General features: G+C 44.1%; 1 protein-coding gene across 2 annotated transcripts in view; it reads right to left on the bottom strand.

Moving 5' to 3' along the window:
• DNM3 (dynamin 3) overlaps positions 1–11,763 on the bottom strand; it is a 533,795-nt gene extending 522,032 nt beyond the window's left edge. For both annotated transcript variants that reach the window (XM_059147002.1, XM_059147003.1), the window contains exon 1: positions 11,477–11,763. In XM_059147002.1, coding sequence (XP_059002985.1) covers positions 11,477–11,637 — 161 coding nt within the window. In that variant the 5' untranslated portion in view covers positions 11,638–11,763. The remainder of the gene's footprint in view (positions 1–11,476) is intronic.
• Between the last annotated feature and the right edge of the window lie 8,682 nt (positions 11,764–20,445).

The raw sequence follows: 20,445 nt of genomic DNA, 5'->3' as shown, positions 1-20,445 counted from the left end.
AAGAGCCTCACAGAGTTTCTGGCATATAGTAAACTCTCCAAATATGACCGTAAATGACTCCGTGAATGAGTAAATCCATCCGCAAATAGAATTTTCAAGCATATTCTTTCTCGACTGTTTTATCATCTACCAACAACCAAACAAGTTTATTAAATTCTCTCTTCCGCAAAAATCAAATAAACGTCATATGAAGAAAATATTAACCCAGAAATAATCTGGCAGGTATTCAGGTAAATGGAACATCTTAACAAGTAAAAACCATGATGGGGAAGACAATTTTTATCATATATCCTTTTGAAAGGTCTAAGTTTTTAACATATGTACCTATTCTTTTTTTTTTTTTCGATTAGAACATAGTTAATTTAGCAAAATAAAAATAATAAAATTATCTCCATTTTAGGTCGCCTATTGGAATACTATGGTATAGTGGGAATTGTGCCTTCTGTAAAAAAAGATCTGTCCTACCACCCAAGTATAGAATCATCAAATAAATGAGTAGAAATAACATCAGATTTAATCTAGTACAGAGGCATTCAACAACTTTGAGAACAACTGTAGTAAGAAATAAATTTCATATTGCAGCATGATATACACATGCAAGTATATAACTAACACAAAAGTTTCCCAATTATGTATAGTATTTACCATTACTACTCGGGATATACTCTGATATCTTTTACAAGCTGTCACAACCCATTAAACTGATATCATGTCCTGCTAATAAGTCATACCCACGGTTTGAAAAACACAGACCTAGTCCAACACCCATTTATTGAAGAAAGTACAATTCAGCTTGGATAAGTGCTGTGCCCAGAATCGCACTGCTCATTCATACAGTGTTAAATGAAAATGAGAGATGAAATGTAGCTCCTGACTTCATGGAAACTGCAAAGAGTTGGGCAGACAGACAAGGCAACCAACTATGCAGTAAGATCCTTGTTTAGAAAGGTTATGAACAAGGACCTGGGGAGGGGCCTCTAAATCAGACAGGAAAAGCTGAGGAAGACCAGCAAGGTGATGGTTATACTGGGCTAACCCCAGCTCTCAGTGCTTTCCTCCATGGTGCCTCAGCTTACCTAAGGCAATCCTTTAAGAAACATCCATCTCAAACTAAATAACTCACGAATACTCCTAATTCCCTCAGCAGTTAAGATTTCCTCTGTTTTTCTTCTTGTCTCCCTACAATATAGCAGACCCTCACACCCAAACTAAGCAAGACTTCCTCTTTCCCACTCCCGCCCTTGTTCTTGAAGCGAAGAGACTCATAACCCTTCTACCACTTCCCTTCACCAACAACTTCGGGGGAAAAAATCCCTGAGGAAACTATAATATTCATCATAGATCAATGAAATGAAGTATCCCCCCCCCATAGTTTCAGATGTTTTTTGTTAGGACTAAGTAAAGAGATCTTGTAAAGTTTCTTAAATTGAATTGAGTATTCAGAAAACTTTCAGTCTAGATAAAAGACTTAGACTAGTAGCCATTAAATGGGTTCTAGCACCAATTCCGGTGTGAGGGGGGGGCGGTTCCCAAACCAACAAACCAACAAGCAATGCTCTGGACACTAGCTAGGTGTCATACAATTCAATCAATTCTGATGCCATACCCAGAGGTAGTATCAGATTCCAAAGGTTGAGGGCTCAGTGCCACAAGGTTGTACCCCAACACCTCAAATGCCAATCTGAATCTCCTTGGGCTCAATTCATTTGCTAGAGTGGCCCATAGGACTTAGAGAAACATTTAACTTACTAAATTACCAGTGTATCATAAAAAGATATAACTCATGAATAACCAGATGGAAGATATGCATAGAGCAAGGTATGGGGAAAGGGCGAGGTGCTTCCATGCCCTCTCCAGGTGATACAAACTCCCTAAATGTTCATGTGTTCATCAACTCAGGAGCTCTCCGGACCCAGTCCTTTGGGGTTTTATGGAGGCTTCATTGCATAGCCATGACTAATTAAATCATTGGCTATTGGCAACTGATGCAACCTCAACCCTGTCTCTTCTCCCAGGAAACTGGGGGAGAGGGCTAAAAATTCCAACCCTCTAATCACGGGGTTAGCTCCACGGACAAGCCGCCCCCATCCTTAGGTGGTTTCCAAGTCACCTCATTAACATAACAAAAAGACACCTTTCTTATTCTCAACACAGGAAATTCCAAGGGTTTTGCAAGCTATAAGACAGGAACCATGGATGAAGGCCAAAAAATTTGAGAAGTATATTTTGGTCATATGAAATAAAATCTTAAAAAAGGATAGAGGCGCCTGGGTTGCTCAGTTGGTTGAGCATCTGACTCTTGATTTTGGCTCAGGTCACAATCTCAGGGTTCTGAGATGGATGAAACCCCACACTGGGCTCCACACCCAGCACAAAGTCTGCTTGTCCCTCTCCCTCTGCTCCTTCCTCATCCCCGCCCCCACTCAAATAAATAAATAAATAAAAATCTTAAAATTAAAAAAAGAAACATATTTTGGTCATATGAATGATCAAATAGATATTTTTCTTATAAATCATATTATCACTGCCATCATTCACTGAAGGCATATTATGGGTCGTACACTATACATTATCAGACTTAGAACTCACATGCACATAAAAAAATCAAGTCAGTATTTCCTATGCCTATACTGCAGATGAGGAAATTAAATCCCAGGGAGGTTCAGGGCCTTGCCGAGGAACACGCTACTAACAAAAGTCAGAGGTGGGACTGAAACCTTCAGTGATCAAAGCCTACACTCTATTACCAGGATATGATGAGTCCTTTCAAATATTGGCTTTTTGAGATTGAAGAAAAGAAATACCATAAATAAGATTAGTCACCCATCAAATTACTAATTAAATGGATTTGTCTTTTCAATTCCAAACCACCGAAACAAGACAATGAGGTCCTACCCACTTTTAATAGGTATGTATGTGTTACTCTTGGGTATATCATGACCTTGAAGCAGTGGGAAATGAAAATGAGACACTGTCACGAAAGAGCGCTGAGGCACCCAGTTTAAATTCTAGAAATAGAGGACTTTCAGCAGGAATGTCAGAGAAAAACAAGATCTAAATCTGTCCTGTATCATTCATATAATCCATGGATTAAATACATCCTCCTTTTCCTCAACAACTATCTTGCCTTTCTAATCAATTAACATTAAGGATATAACACAATATTAAAGCTGATTGAAATTAATTATTAAAATAATTCCTATGATATCGATGGGCCTCACTCTAAGAATACAAACAAAAAAGTAAAATATGAAGCAGGCAAAACTGAAGGGTGAGGATTTGCTACCCAACACTTTTATTTTACCAAAAAGTTCACCATTTCTTTTTTTTTTAAATATTTTATTTATTTATTTGACAGACAGAGATCACAAGTAGGCAGAGAGGCAGGCAGAGAGAGAGAGGGGGAAGCAGGCTCCCCACTGAGCAGAGAGTCCAATGCGGGACTCGATTCCAGGACCCTGAGATCACGACCTGAGCCGAAGGCAGAGGCTTTAACTCACTGAGCCACCCAGGTGCCCCAAGTTCACCACTTCTTAAAATAGCAAACTTTCCAGATTTATATTATTTACTTATCCTCAACTTTTCAGAAGCTTTCCTTGGTTTAAACAAGGTCTATCAGTGACCATCCCGGGCACAACTTTCTAGATACACCCACCTAGTGGGAAAAAATTAATCATGGGTGAAAACATCCACTATTTCATTTAGTCTCTCCCTGGGCCTGTCTGTTTCCTGAAAGTCACAAATACAGTAACGCATACTGTCTCAGCCAAATTACCTGCTCTAAGCCTAACCCTGACAAAAATCCTCCTCTCTGTTTCCTTCCTCTATTGTATCCGGGGCAGGGGGGGTGGGCAGGAGCACGCAACATCACTGCTGGTCCGCTATCAGGTCAAGTAATGGAGGGAAAATCGCAGCGTAAAGACTGGTCCAGTGGAAAGTAATGGAAAGAGGAGGGGCAGCGTGAGGATAAGAGGGAGGCACTGAAACAGTAAGAGGAGGAAAAGAAGATGATGACCTGAACGGGGCTCCCAGCTCTGAACGCCAAGGTCCAAACTCAGCTCTGATTCTGTTTTCGACCTTGGGCAAATCTTTTGGTTTCTCTGTATCCTAATGTAGCTCCAGGAAGTCAGCAAAGAAATGAAGACCGAAGAAAGCTTCTCACAGAACCTAGTGAAATGCCCGTCCTTGCTACCGATAAAAAGCGAAGCTGAGCTACCTCTGACAAAACAGAAACAAAAGCACCAACGCGGTATTAATAAACCCTCTAATTTGTCAGAATAGTGTTTACCTCAAGAAATGCAAATGAGCAAATGAGCGCCAACCGCCTTCCTTTGCCTCCCCCACTTCTGAACAGTCTCGACAGATTCCACTCTCAGGTTTGCCTTCAGAACATTTTCCCAGACATTTTGTCTTCAATTGATTTCACCACTTTAACTAACTGCCTTACTCTTTAAAAAACAAAAACAAACAAACTAATAAACAAAAACCCTCCTGTCCCTTTGGCCTTACCCCCCTGGGGGTCCTTACAGAGCCACTGGCCCAATCCGTCCACTCGAGCTTCGCCCTCACTGCACCCAGTCATCTACTTAATCTCTCCGAACTCTTCTCCCTCCTACTCCCGCCTCGGGCCGTCTCCAGTGCACAGTGTCTCCCTGTGATAAGGCAACAGTCTAAACTCACTGCTGTGCTGTGCAGTCAGACCCCGAGACACGGGTAACCAGCTCCCCACTTCGACACCGATACTTTAGGACCTGCAGCCTTGAGTTGAAATGACACCGGGAACTCCCATATTGTCTACTTTCCTCCTTTATCCCAATTCAATTTCAGAATTGTGGATTTTCAAGGGTTGTTTTTTTTTTTGTAAAAATTAATTGATACAGTATAAATTATTTTGTCCCAGTTTGCGTTATACCCAACTGCATTTATTTTACAAAATGACTTGAAGGTTGAGATCTCATACCTTACGTTGTCAGTTCTTTTTATACATACCGCAGTTTCTGGGCATTCACACTTCCTGCTGTGGCCTCACCCAGTGTAGTCAGGGCTCCAGAAACACATGTTCGTTGACTTGACTTGCTCCTATTTCTCAAGAGTACCAACAGGAGTCCTATCCAAGGCTAAATCTCAGCTTGGCCACCTACTAGCCATGTGACAGTCCACAAATGACTCGTCTCTAGCCCTGAGTTTCTTCGCCTATCAACATGGGGATGTGAAAACGGACCAAGCAAAGAAAGCATGGAAAGTATACTAACGGTGTCGTTGCTAGTAGCTCAGGAAGGCTAAACAGACACAGGCCTCCTTCTTGCTTCCACTTTATAAAAATGTGTTCAGTATTATATAATCCACCAGGATTTTTAAGTGAATGCTAAGGGGCACCTGGATGGCTCAGTGTTAAGCACCCCACTTTTGATTTCAGCTCAGGTCACACATTCAAGGTAGTGGTATTCTTTCTCTCCATTTGCCCCCCACACCACCAAAATGTCTTTAATTAATTAATTAATCAATTAACACTGAAAGTCTGAGAAATTACAAAGCAGACTTAGAGCCAGACAAAACTTTGGTCATACAGAAAGATTGGATTATTCTATATAGTACATTAGTTCAGGGCTCTCTTGACTTGGTTCTGGTGAGAGAGAAAAAAAAATCATTTATTTCTTTCAGCTGCTTGTAGTATCCTCAATATCAAATAAATTATAGTAATAAAAAAATAATTCCATTAGCCCTAACAAAAGGTACTACTACCTAAGACAAACACCTAATATAATAAATGTATGTTCCACTGGTAGATAACCCAATAGCCTAAACGCTAGCATAATAGCATAGCTAACTATTAAGTTTCCATTCCTCGAAAGTTCTGGACGACTGCCTATCCAAATTCAATCTTAAAGAAGTTAATCGACTTCATTTTTTGATATCTGTCAATCAAAAGTAAATTTCACAACAGAGATATCCTATCCAGTCCAATTTACCTAGTTATATTGCTTCTCAGATACTATTAATAAAAAAGAATTAAGTTGACTTTGGCACTTAAAACCTACCAACTATAAATCTGTGATAACATTAAGTATATTATGTATGTTAATTCAGCAAAAATGTCTTTGTAATTTCAGGTTTTAGCAATTCATTGTTGGATGAAGAAAGTTCATGTGTCTGATTTTTTATTTAAAGAGACTCTTGGGAGGGGCATCTAGGTGGCTCAGTGGGTTGGACCTCTGCCTTCTGCTGGGGTCATGATCTCAGGGTCCTGAAAGAGAGTCCCGTGGCGGACTCTCTGCTCACCGGGGAGCCTGCTTCCCCCTCTGTCTCTGCCTGCTGCTCTGCCTGCTTGTGATCTCTCTCTCTCTGTGAAATAAATAAAACCTTTAAAAATAATAATAAAATTTAAAGATTTTTTTAAAAATGGACTCTGGGGAACCATGAGCGCAATTTTCAAAAATTATCACACCTTATTTGTTAGCACTCATTTACCTAATAACTTTAACACCTAGAACCCATTTGTTGAAAAATATTCACTAATTCAGATGCTTTGATTTTTAAAAAAATACTTTCCCTCAATACGATCCTATTTCTGAATTAAGAAGTCTTACTAATATGAATGCTTCTGTGCCTAATCTCATTTGCAATAGAGAACTCTTCCCTCCTCAATTTTTAACTACTTTCCTGAAATCAGTCAAAGAACTTAAGAATAGTGTCTATTGGGGCACCTGAGTGGCTCAGTGGGTTAAAGCTTCTGCCTTCAGCTCAGGTCATGATCCCAGGTCCTGGGATTGAGCCCTGAATCAGGCTCTCTGCTCGGTGGGGAGCCTGCTTCCTTTCCTCTTTCTCTTTGCTCTCTGCCTACTTGTGATCTCTGTCTGTCAAATAAATAAATAAAATCTTAAAAAAAAAAAAAAAAAAAAGAAATGTGCTCCCTCAACATAGTCACTTTAAAAAGAGTCTTTTTTTAATCATTAATCACAAAACCTATGCTACTTGTACAAAAATCAAGTCTATTTAACATTCAGACTAGAATAAAATGATATGGAATTTCTCTGCCTATATAATTAGCATTGAAGAACTAATTTTTTTTAAGATTTGATCACAAGTAGGCAGAGAGTCAGGCAGAGAGAGAGGAGGAAGCAGGCTCCCCGGTGAACAGAGAGCCCGATGTGGGGCTCCATCCCATGACCATGGGATCATGACCTGAGCAGAAGGCAGAGGCTTAACCCAATGAGACACCCAGGTGCCCCGAAGAACTAATTTTTTTAATTTAATTTTTTTTCAGTGTTCCAAAATTCATTGTTTATGCACCATATCCAGTGCTCCATGCAATACGTGCCTTCCATAATATCCACCACCAGGCTCACCCAACCTACCCCCAACCCGCCGCCAAAACCCTGTTTGTTTCTCAGAATCCACAGTCTCTCATGTTTCGTCTCTCCCTCTGATTTCCCCCAACTCCCTTCTCCTTTCCATCTCCTAATGTCCTCCGTGTTATTCCTTACATTCCAGAAGTAAGTGAAACCATATGATGATTGACTCTCTCTGCTTTACTTATTTCACTCAGTATAATCTCCAGTCCCGTCCATGTTGATACAAAAGTTGGGTATTCATCCTTTCTGATGGAGGCATAATACTCCATTGTATATATGGACCACATCTTCCTTATCCATTCATCCATTGAAGGGCATCTTGGTTCTTTCCACAGTTTGGCGACTGTGGTCAGTGCTGCGATGAACATTGGGGTACAGATGGCCCTTCTTTTCCCTACATCTGTATCTTTGGGGTAAATATCCAGTAGTGCAATTGCAGGATCATAGGGTAGCTCTATTTTTAATTTCTTAAGGAATCGCCACAGTGTTTTCCAAAGTGCTACACCAATCTGCATTCCCACAAATAGTGTAAGAGGAAAACTAATGTTTTTAACAAGTATATCATCATAAAACATTTACACATTAGCAACTAGTACAGTTTTCATTTAATACCTCCATAAGCAAGTTATATGTGCTCTAAACACATACTTAAATAAACAACCCAATTACATGCTACAGCTCCCTTCAAGAATGTCTAATATGGTAAAGAAGAGTACTTATCCTTTAACTAATATTGCTTCTGCCCAAGAGGTTGCCTCAAATCTTCTGTGAAATGAGGCAAGGTAGACATAAATAAATATGAATAAGAGTATTAATGTGGCAGCTTCTTGTTCACTGAGGTGGTGATTGATCAAACAAAGAAGCTAAAAGTATTTATCAGAGGTTCGGTAAATCTAAGTATGGCGGGAACAACATGGTACAAGTGTTTTAGGGTACAGGTATGGAACCTAGACACCCCATGCTTGGATCTATCCTAGTTCTAGTGGTCTTATCTCAAATTAGATCAGCCATGAGCAAGTTACTCAAACTCTCTAAATCTCGAATTTCTTCTTCCATAAAATGAAACTCATAAGAGTACCTTCCTTTGTGAGGCTTTAAGAGTATTAAATGAGATTACCCACTTATAACCTCTTAGCATAGCAAGCTCTCAATAAATGTTAACCACTATCATCATCATCTCACTGCACTGTTAAAAAAAAACTTGGATATGAAAGTAGTTGAGTAAATTCAGTTCTTCCACACACAAACCAGACAAATGGGCAGAACCCCAGTCCAGATGATGAACCCCTCTATTCACACCATGGGTTTCAGCTTCTACTCATTCAACCTTACGCTGCCTCTCACTGCCAGTCTATACCTCATCTGAACAACCAAAAGAACAATCTGGTTCCTCATACTATATTACATTAATATGTAAATTCATCACTTCAGAAAGAAAATCACAAACAAGCAGTTCATTCATGACTCATTTTATCTAGAACAATCTCAAACTTGTCACCCCAAAATTGGATTTTACAGCTACAGTTAAATGAAGTAAACACATTCACAACCATTCATTCAGTGGTATCAGGAAAAAAAAATCAATATAAACTATCTGAGAAAAGAAAATAGCCTATTAAATACGGATTGTTAAATATTGAGGAAAATGCATCATTATTTTGAAGAGAACAAGCTTAAATGAGAGCAAACACAAGCAACGACCCCTTGTTTTATGACTACATTCAGTAACTGTACAGACGCCAGAGTCTTAAAATGAAAAAACATCTCCATGTAAAAGAAGAAAGTTTCATCCTTAAAGGAAAGGGCCTTATCTTTACTGCAAAATTTCCGGATAACAAAAAGATAAAAGGTTATAGTGGAATAGGAGTAGTTTTTTTTCTGCCTAGGACCAATCTCCTTTCAAAATTGAGAACTCCTTTTTCCCTAAGGTTGGTTTATAATTAGAAATTAGATTCCTCAATAATTCAATGACTGAAACCTTTATTAAAGTCAAATGACCTTTTTAATTAATTTTTTTCAAATATATAAGCTCTGCTAGGCAAGTGTCGTGTCTACAGATAATAAAGCCTTTATATATTTATTAAATGAGAATTTCCCTGTATGTTCATCCTTTGATTTGATATTTTAACACTAATTAATTATTGGTAAAACCTTTTAATAAAGTATAACAAAGTATTAATGTGTTTTGCTAAATGCTCTGATTTGTATAATGCTTATAATATCTGTATTTTTCATTTTATCATGAAAAATATTTAAGCCAAAATAATTTACTCTTCTATTCTCTTTTTTTGAAATTGTCATTTTAAAAGACTATAGCTAGTGAGGGGAAATGTATGCAATTTTATTATAGTACTAAGAAGTGTGTCAGGACAGAATTAAGATACATGCCTAAAACTGACATTAGGTTCAAAAGCTCTTGACACAAACAATGCATTTATAATACAGGCCCACCCAAGTAAATATATTAAGGATGCATAAAAATATGGTAATCGCATTTGAATTAGTCACTATTTTAATCTTTAAGTATTTGTTTTAAAAACACCAAGTAGTTAAATGACGATTAAGGTACCATGCTAAATGTCCTGGAGTTTGAAAATTCAAAAATCCATTGTCCTCGAACCTCACTTTCCCTATGGAGGCCACTTTAAACTTAGTGAATGTCATTGCCAATAAATCCAAAAACAATAAACCCCTAAGTATCTGACTGCCCTGGGTCTATGTTTGAAATCCCACTCACCCATCACTCCACCATCAGTCTAAGATGACGTATGCAAAATGCTTTACCCTCACTTTTCTCATCACTCAAATGGTAAAACCAAAGTGAAGTGATTAAGACACTTACGCAGAGACTGCAGCCAATGGTCCGCAATTTTACTTTTTTATTAGGATTCGAAGCTTCGTAGCTCCTACAAGGGGGAAGGAAGAGCACCGCGGGCCGACAGAGCACCCGCGGAGGGGAACAGGCGCTTCGCAGACCCTGGGCGACGCGGGGTCCGGAATTCCGCACGCCACCGAACACAGACGGACAGACAGAAAAAGGGACAGGCACGTTCTGGACGTCAACGCACTTCAGCAGCCCGGAAGCCGCGTGCGGACCGCCGTGCCGTCCCCGCTCGGGCCGCGGTCGCGCTGCTGCCGGCCCCCGGGAGGCACAGCGGCCCGGAGCGCTCCCCGGGCCCTTCTGGGCTAGTGTCTGCCCTCCCGGGCGAGGCCGTTAAGGTGACTCAGTCCCTCGCGAAGCGCCCGCGGGAGCGATGCTGACTCCCGCCTCGGAAATCAATCCTCTCGCTTTCTGGGTCGAGGGCGGCGCCGGAATCCGGACTCAGCGCCGGGTCTCGAAGACCCGCCGGACCGAGCCGCGCGCCGGGACCACAGCGCGGGGGGAGGGGCGCGGGGAGCGCGCGGGGGGACGCGGGTCGGCTCCGAGGCGGGCGGGGATGACACGGCATCCGGGCGGCGCGAGGGCGCGCTCGCCCGCTCGGTCCGCGGCCAGAAGCGCGGGAGGGAGTAGGTGCGGCCGCGGACGCCGCCGCTGTCCGCGACGCTCGGGGAGAACGCAGGGCGGCGCGGCCCGGGAAGCTCCGCACGACAAACGGCTCCTTTCTCCGCGCACCGCGCCTCCCCGGCCGGGGGCAGGCACCGCGGTCTGCACAGCGGCCAGCGCAGCGGGGCCGACAGCCGCGGCGGCGAGGGCAGCAGCTCCCCGGGGGGCGGGGGCGAGCCCCAGAGGCTGGCGGAGAGCCGCGGGGAGGCGGACGGGAAAGGAGGGGTGCGGCGCCGGGAGAGCGGGCGAGACGGGGACCGACGCATCCCGGCTGCCCGAGGCGGGCGCGCCGGGCGGGGGGAGCGGCTCGCGCGCGGACCCCTCCCCCGGCTCCCCGGCCGGAGGACGCGGAGGAAATGGCTTTGTATCGCAGGATGAAAGACAGACAGCAGGGCCGGCCGCCGCGGGGGGGACGGAGGATGCCCGGAGCCGGGACGACCCCGCCCGCCCCACGGACGCCGCCGCTCGGCCCTCGTTCCGCCCGCGCCGCGGCTCGGCGCTCGGGCTCCCGCCGCCCCGGCGCGCTCCGGCGGCCCCGAGCGGGGTCGCCGGCCCCGCCCCCCGCGCCCCGCGCGCTCACCTGCCCACGAAGTTCTCGAGCACCGAGCTCTTGCCCGCGCTCTGGCCGCCCACCACGGCGATCTGCGGCAGCTCCAGCAGGCAGCTCTGCCCCAGCGCCGAGAAGGCGTCCTGCAGCCGGTTCACCAGCGGGATCAGCTCCTCCATCTCCCGGTTCCCCATCCTGCCAGCGCCGCCGGCCGCACGCCGGCTCCCGCTCTCCTCTGCGACCTGGCGGGGGAGCTGGGGCCGCGCCGCGCGAGCCGCCCCTGCCGCGCCGGGTGCTGCCAGCGGGTTCCAGCGCCGACGTCGGACCCCGCCGCGCGCCCGCCGCTCGGCTCTGACAGCTCACGGCCCGCAGCGCGCCTGCGCGGGCGGGAGGGGCGTGGCCTGGCGGCTCGGCCGCCCCATCCGCGCCCCGCCCAGCGGCGATTCGGCAGGAGGCTTCGGGCCGGACCCTGCGGCCGCGCGCTCACGCACTGCCTCCCAGCTGCGGCCAGATGCACGACCTGCGTCTCTGGACCCCGAGCTCGGAGGCGCGAGTACCGCCCTCGGTCGGGGGATCGGCACCGGCTACGAAGCCCTGCGGATAACCGCTCAGCCCTGTCAGCGGCGGTAGCCCCAGCACCGCTGTCGCCGCCAGAGTCACTTCCCAAGAGCAAGTCCCGTGCGCGCACGCCCCACTTCAGAGCCCCGCTCCCCTCAGAGCGGCGGCCTTCAGAGCGGGAGCCCTCGCCTCCGACGTCCACTTCGGGACCTCAGCGGTCGGGCCCCGCCGGATCGCTCGACCTCAGCGACCCCACCTCCCAGCCCGACCTAGCGGAAACGTCAGCCCGTCGTGCCGCCGCCGCGCTCCCTCTCTGCGGCCCCCCGCGACTCCTCCGGCCTCTCTCCCGCCCGTCCGCCCCGGGGGCTACCGGAGAGCGAGCGCTCTGCAAGCGTTCGGCCCAACCGAGCGCACGGACACGTGCCTGCGCCGCCGACGGAGACACAAAGACGAGCGGCTGTGCTCGCTCGGCCTCCTCAGACTCCTCAGAGGGCTCCTCTTCGCGAGTAAACACACGTGCTCTCCGGGACCGAACTCAGGGCCTTTTCCTGTCTCGCACCTCAGACTCCAGCTGAGCATTCTGCCTTGGCTTTCATTCCGCGTACTGTCCGGCGGCCGCAGGAATCGGAACGCGGGCCCACCTCCCTCCCTTTTACCACAGACTGAAGTCCCGCTGGTCCTGGACCTCACTACCCGAATGTCCCACAAGGACCTCCGACGTGACTGACTCAAAACTGAACTCATCTCTTCTAATCTCAGCACTTAATGCTATAAAGTTCCCTTTAGCCCTAAAAAGATTTGTGTAAAAAAAATGCCCTAATGACCAAAACACTAAGAAGAACCTAAATGTCCATCAAAAGGTGAACGAATGAGCAAGTAGGACCTGGGCATACTCCAAGCAACAAAAAGGAGTGAGCGTCTGATAGAGCAATAACGTCGTTTCAGCTTCAGATAATTATGTTGAATGAAAGACCCCAAAGAAGACATATTGTATGCTTCCATGTATACGAAGTTGCGCAATAGGCAAAATTATCTATGATGATAGAAATCAGACCACTGGTTGCCTTTGAGGTGTAGGGATTGACTGCGAGAGGCACCAGAGATCTTTGCAAAGTGAGGGAAATGTTCTTGATTTGGATATGAGTAGACATTGGTGGACTCATCGGACTAAACATTTAAGATCTCTGCATTTCACTGTAAATTGTATCTCAGCTTTTTTAAAAAGAGAAAGACAAAGCTGACTGCATCACCTCCTCCCCTGAAGAGCATCCCTCATAGGCTATCTGCCCACCATGCCTTCTCCAGGAATCCCCCCTCCATCCACCACATGGTTGTAGCCCGAGTAGTCATGAAGATAGAAGGGCATGAAGAGCAACTAACTGTGTCCTCCGGGTGCTTCCTATCTCAGCAAGAGGCCTGCCCAGTCCCAACCCAGACTCTGGACATCATGCTACTCCTTTGCACTCTCTCTCAACCTCATATCAAGTGGGATCCCAAATTATGCCCATTCTACCTCCCTAGAGCCCACCTCATCCCCTTCATCTTTGCTACCGGCGCCTCATTTATAACTATCATTTGTCAACTATCTCCTTATGTATTTCCTATATATATGTGTGTCCTGAATAGATTGTCATTACTGCATTTGGCACATTGCATTGAATCTCTGATTTACATGTCTCTTTCTTCCACTAATGTGATAGGTAGAATAATGTCCCCCTACCAAGGATGTCCACGTTTAAATATCCAGAAACTGTGAATATGTTACCTGTCATGGCAAATGGAACTTTGCAGATGTGATTAAACTAAGGACCTTGTGATGGGGAGAATATGCTGGACTATCCCGATGGGCCCAGACTAATCACATGGATCCTGAAGAAGAGAGAGCCTTACCCGGCTGTTTCAGAGGGAGATGTGACTATGGAAGAATGGTCACAGAGACACAACTTTGCTGCCTTTAAGATGGAGGGGGGCGGGGCAAAGCCAGGAGATGTTGACCACCTCTAGAAGCTGGAAAAGTCAGGGAAACAGATTCTCCCTAGAGCCTCTAAAAGGAACACAGCTCTGTTGACACCTTGATTTTAGCTCAGTGAGATCTGTGTCAAACTTCTAACCTACAGAGCTGTAAGATAATAAATTTGTGTTGTTTTAAACCACTAAGTTCGTGCTAATCCATTACAACAGCCACAGAAAGCCAGTACAACTAATGATACGTTCCTTGAGGGCAAGATCCATCTTTCTGATTCTCAGTGCCTAGCACCTAAGAACACCATAGTCAACAGGGGATAGATAGAAACAAATTATCACAGCACAAGGTAGCACATGTTCCGTTCCAACTGTGATATGGACTGACCTGTGTCTCCTCAAAATTCATATGCTGAAGTCCTCGGTGTGGCTGTATTTAGAGTAAGGTTAAATGAGGTCATAAGGCTGGAGCACTGATCTAGCAGGACTAAGGTCCTTACAAAGCTTGCTCTAGCTCTGCCATGCAGGGACACAGTGAGAAGCAGGCCATCTGCGAACCAAGAACAGAGTCCTTACCGGCAACCAAATCAGTCAGCACCTTAATGTCAGGCTTCCCAGCCTCCCAAATTCTGAGGAAATAAGCTTCTGTTGTTTAAGCCACCCTGTCTACATGTCATTACGACACTCTGAGCAGACTCAGACATCACATTCGTTTAAAGGGAAAAGGGGAAACGATGGGAATCAGGGAGCTACAATTCCGTCGGGGGAGGCCTTGAGGAGATGTCCAGCACTCTGCTCTGTGCTGTGAGGAACACAAAAAACTCAGAAGCCCTTGCCCTGAGTATCTCGCATTCTAATGTAAAAGACAATGTTACCATGCATTAAACAGAGAATGTGTAATCATTACAGAAATTTGCATTTCGGGACGCCTGGGTGGCTCAGTTGGTTGAGCAGCTGCTTTCGGCTCAGGTCATGATCCCAGCGTCCTGGGATCGAGTCCCACATCGGGCTCCTTGCCCCACAGGGAGCCTGCTTCTCCCTCTGACTCTGCCTGCCACTCTGTCTGCCTGTGCTCGCTCTCACTTGCTCTCTCTCTGACAAATAAATAAATAAAACATTTAAAAAAAAAAAAAAGAAGAAATTTGCATTTCATGTGCACTGAAGCCAAGCATGTCATCTCTACTCTCTAGAACTTCCTTCAGATCAGTCCTGCCCACCCACTTCAAGAAACCAACCTGAACTACTTTCGTTCATTGGTTTCCCTCTTTACTTCCCATTTCCAGAGTCAGTTCTGCAATAACACGGAAACAGGCGAAATTTAATACTCACACTCAACATGCTTTTTGCATAAATTAATCTAAATAAAACAAATAGCCAAGAAAAGGAAAACTCCGAGGGTAAAATCTTAGGGGGAATTTTTGACACAAAGACAACCTACACCTTTGAGGGTGTGTGTGAAGCAGCAAAGGGGAGCCCGGTCAGCCGCCCCCGCTTCCTGACTGCATCAGGTGATCACCTCAGCCCTGCTCCAGCACCAAGTGATGAATACAAACTCCTGCTCTCTATCACATTTGTTTCCTCACCTCGAGGGAGAAGATTCCTAAAGGTTAACAGCCATTTTCGGGTGTGGCTCTCTACCTAAGAAGTTAACATTTTATGAACACATCTGAACTGTTATTGAAATGAGTATTTTCCTTCAGGCTCATTTTGAGAAGCAACAAGCCTATTGCAGTAATGCTGCATTTCATACAGTATCATGGAACACCTCCTTTGAAATTAATAAGCCTTATCGAAAAACTCAGTTTTTCACAGTCTCACATCATTTCAGATGAACGGAATGTTATCTATGCAGATAACATTCTGCCACATTCATAGGACTTAGGACCAAATAACTTTTGGTTAATTCTAAGAATTAAATATATATGTTTAAATATCCATATCTTAAATAGACATATATTTTTAAAATATGCTACAGGCTGGAAGCAAACTCCAAGGAGTTAGAAAAGTCTTGAGGAGGGAAAACATCTCTGGAAAAATATTTCACCTCTCGAAAAAGAGCATGCACTTGAATATATGATTTAGGAATTCACGGTTTAAAAAAAAAAAAAGTCACATTTCTACAGACCTACATCTCATATATCTCCCACAGTGCCTAGCTCAGTAATCAATAAATATTTATGAAGCATCGGAACCCAAACTTTAAGCATTTGTCATGTCAATCTTTGTGAGTGCTTCTGGGTAAATTATAGTATTATTCTGTGTACAATTTAGGACCTACTCAAGTTCTACAGTTCTTTCTCCAAAGGTTATTACTTGGACAGATTTTAGATCTTACCACCCATCAGTTTATCTGCAGGCATCTTTTGAGTTTCTGTGAAAGCCAATGAACGTCCAGTATAGACACACAGACTTCCAATATCATACCCATGCTCGTTGGCACTTACGTCTCTCAGGGCTTCTCTCCTTCAGCCAAGAGCAGGGGTCAGAAAGCAAAGATTCCTTGGGTGCCTGGGTGCCTCAGTTGGCTAAGTGTCTGCCTTTGGCTCAGGTCATGATCCCAGAGTCCCTGGATCAAGTTCTGTATTGGGCTCCCAGCTATGCAGGGAGAAGCGGACTCCCTCTGACTTTCTCCCCTCTCATTCTCTCTCTCTCAAATAAATAAGTAAAATATTTAAAAAGAAGAAGAAGAAGAAGAAGAAGAAGAAGGAGGAGGAGGAGGAGGAGGAGGAGGAGGAGGAGGAGGAGGAGGAGGAGGAGGAGAAGAAGAAAAAGAAAGAAAGAAAGAAAGAAAGAGAAAGAAAAGAAAAGAAAAACTCCCAATTTTATTGCTCATATTTTTCCTTACCTGTCATCAGGGAGCAAAATAACTCTGGAAGAACCACTCGGGTGTCCTACCCTTACCACTTCTGTCAGTCTGAGGTCTGACAGATGGAATCTCACCAGTAGTCCCACGGAAGCATGGCTGTACTGACACACCTACAGGGCGGATAGTACTGATCGGTAAGCTTAAGGTATTAAAACAGAAGGGATTGGAAGCACTCTCTACAGCACTCAAGTCTGATTTACTAGCTAGTGTGTGCCTCCTTCTATGAAGCAGGTATAGTTGGGTTCTGCTGTAGTCAAAAACCACACGTACCAAAGTCGAACAGAAGTCACAGAGGACTCCTTTTAAAAGGAGGGCGCCCCAGTGCTTTTTAATTCTCCCTGGTTAAATTATGACTCTTATACAGATAGAGATAAACAGGCATAATCATATATTAATTGCTTATTATATATAAAATTATATCCTCATTAATGATATAATATTTTTTGTATATAGGCAAGCTATAATGGCCATTTAAAATATGCTTATGAAGATTTTTCACTGACACAGAGCAATGCTATGAATAAAATATTAAATGAAAAATGCAGGATATAAACTTTTTTATGTAGTATTATCGTACCTGCATGATGGACTGTCTAGGAGAAAAAACTAAAAAGAAAAGTACCCCCAAATTTAATGTTAGCTTCATGAGAAAGTATGGAAAATTTTTATTGTCCTCTTCCATTTTTTTCTCAAATTTTCTACAATTCATATGTTTTACTCTTACAATTTAAAACTGAATAAAAATGCCATTTGACTGAACCATAAAATTGGTTTACATAGCCACCAGCTTGCCAACAACGAAAGTGTTGTGTACTATACTGTGAAAATAACATGGCAGGGCGCCTGGGTGGCTCAGTGGGTTAAGTCTCTGCCTTCGGCTCAGGTCATGATCTCAGGGTCCTGGGATCGAGTCAAGAGCCTGTTTCCTCCTCTCTCTCTCTCTCTCTGCCTGCCTCTCTGCCTACTTGTGATCTCTGTCTGTCAAATAAATAAATAAAATCTTTTAAAAAAAAGAAAAAAAAGAAAGAAAATAACATGGCAAATAGAAGGGGGAGAGTCCACGAGTTCCTTGACCCCCAAACCTTTGCCATCCACTGGCAGCTAATAACTGGCGAGTGATCACTAAGACTTGAAACATTTCTTTCTGACTCAGACAGCAGAAATGTTACAAGCCCAGGCCCCTACGGTCATTGGGATTATCATCAGTCAAGTACACCAATCTGTGGACTAACCAAAACTACAGCAAAGTAGGTACGGAGCTGCATTTCGTTTGCTTAAAGCAATGCCATAATCTCTGGCATCAATAAGCCAGACGTAAAAGATTGCATCCTGTATGAACACGTTTCTACGACACTCTAGAGAAAGCAGAACTAATCTGTGATGACAGAAAGCAGTGTGGGGGTGAAAGTGGGGACAGGGCATTCACAGCAATGGGGCATGTGGAGTCCCCATCTTGACTCTGCTGGGATTGTATCATTGTGCATGTTTGCCAAAACTCACTGAACTGTAAATGTGAAGTGGTGCATTTTGTTTTATGTCAATTATACTGCAATAAAAATAATCTATGATGTTTATGACACACACCTGTATGACGTGGGACGGTAACACAGAGTGTGATAGGCTCGGTCTGGGGATATCCTTTGTAAGGGACAGCCATAATCATGTTGTGTTTTAAGACGACAAAAATATACAAACTCTCCAAGAATCTTGTGATGATGACTCCAAAATTCTGCCAATAGAGACTTACTCTGTTGGGATCCCTGAGTTTTATACTGACAGGAAAACATCACTTAGAGAAGGGAAAGAAACACTTTATCATTAAAAACTATCTCTTATGGGGCACCTGGGTGGCTCAGTAGGTTGGCCTCTGCCTTCAGCATCTGCTTTCAGCTGGTCTCAGGGTCCTGAATCAAGGCCCATGTCAAGCCCCATGTCATGTCCGGCTCCCAGCTCAGCGGGGAGCCTGCTTCTTCCTCTCCTCCCCACTCCTGCTCTCTGTCACTATTTCTGCCTTTCTCTCTCTCTCTCTCAAATAAATAAATGAAATCTTAAAAAAAAAAAAAAAAAAGCCAACTATCTCTTAGAGAAGATTATATTCCAGCAATGTCAGCTCAGGAAGGGGGTCTGGGACAAGAGTGGAAAGAGTCCCCTAATCACTCCAGAGAGAGTGTGTCCTAGGACAAATTTCCCCATTTCACGTGGTCTCCTCTCTTTCATTTTACAGGAGAAGCATAAACCTTGGAGAAGTTCATCCCCTGTGCATACCTGTGAGGCCCAGTTGAACTCCAGTTCCCTCCCCCGTGGAGGTGATGAACAACATGAACAACAATGAACAACACTGACAGCTTTTAACTATATTTTTTAACCATATATATATATTTTTTAAGATTTTATTTATTTGACAGACAGAGATCACAAGTAGGCAGAGAAACAGGCAGAGAGGGAGAAGCAGGCTCCCCCCCAGCAGAGAGCCCAATGCGGGGCTCGATCCCAGGACTCTGAGATCATGACCTGAGTCGAAGGCAGAGGCCCAATCCACTGAGCCACCCGGGCGCCCCTCATTGACAGCTTTTGATACTGCTTTACACCCACAGAGCATTTTCATGTCACAGCTTCCTTTAAAATAGCAGCTAACAAAAAGCAATAGAATTCCCCTTTCACAATTAAGAACTGCGACAAATCCAAGAGGTTAGGTGACTCGACCAGTGTCACATGGGCAAAACTACTAGAGATGCTCCCTGATCCACTTCAGTGTGCCATACTTGGATTATCCCCATAAGATAACCTGAAACCTTGTGATACCTAGTACCTACATTGGCCAAACCTAGAAGGAGACTGAAAAATATACAGTAAATTACTTTCTTTTATCTTTACATAAATCATTTCAGTTGTCGTGACCTAGAGTCAGCAGCTTGGGGTTCAAGTTCCTACTGGCTGTGTGATTCACTTTCCTAGCCCTTAATTTCATCTGTAAAATGGGACTATTAATGTCTATTCTTCCTAATTCATAGAACTATTATGAAATCAAATAAATAATTAACATTAAAATATTCTATAAACTGCAGGGCAACAAATGACTATTAAATGTTTTATTTATAATTATCCAAATCTACCCAGGAATTATAAATATATTTTATTAATTACCAAAGGGTTTTCTTGATTAACTATAATTTTTATATGATTTATGTGATAAATATTTGGGAAAATACCTTCAAGTATCCTACTATTCATGTATCTCATCAATTTTAGGATTCCTTCATCTGGCAAATTAGAATTGGGGAAGAGTTCACTCTTAGGCAGAACCCCAAAATAACCAGACAGAAAGTGTAGTTGAAAGTAACAGTTCACTAGGAATCAAGCATGACAAAGTCATAGAAAGCAAGATATGTTTTTCACAAATAAGCACAAGCAAGAACATCCAGAAAGCAATGAATAAAGAGGAGGCCAAAATGGGTTGAGATTAATTTCGATGGAGAAATTATAATCAAGCTTAATTTCTTTACAACTTGTGTTTTCTCTGTGTGCAGTTTGAAAAGAATTTAGAATAGAATCAAGGTAGCCGATGACACAAGTATCGTTTCCAGATTCTCCAAGAAAATGACGCAAAGGCAGGCAA

Source organism: Mustela lutreola, chromosome 14 (genome assembly GCF_030435805.1).
Source record: "Mustela lutreola isolate mMusLut2 chromosome 14, mMusLut2.pri, whole genome shotgun sequence".
Lineage (NCBI taxonomy): Eukaryota > Metazoa > Chordata > Mammalia > Carnivora > Mustelidae > Mustela > Mustela lutreola.
Note: the sequence above shows the minus strand (reverse complement) of the source record. Positions and strands in the feature narration are given on the sequence as shown.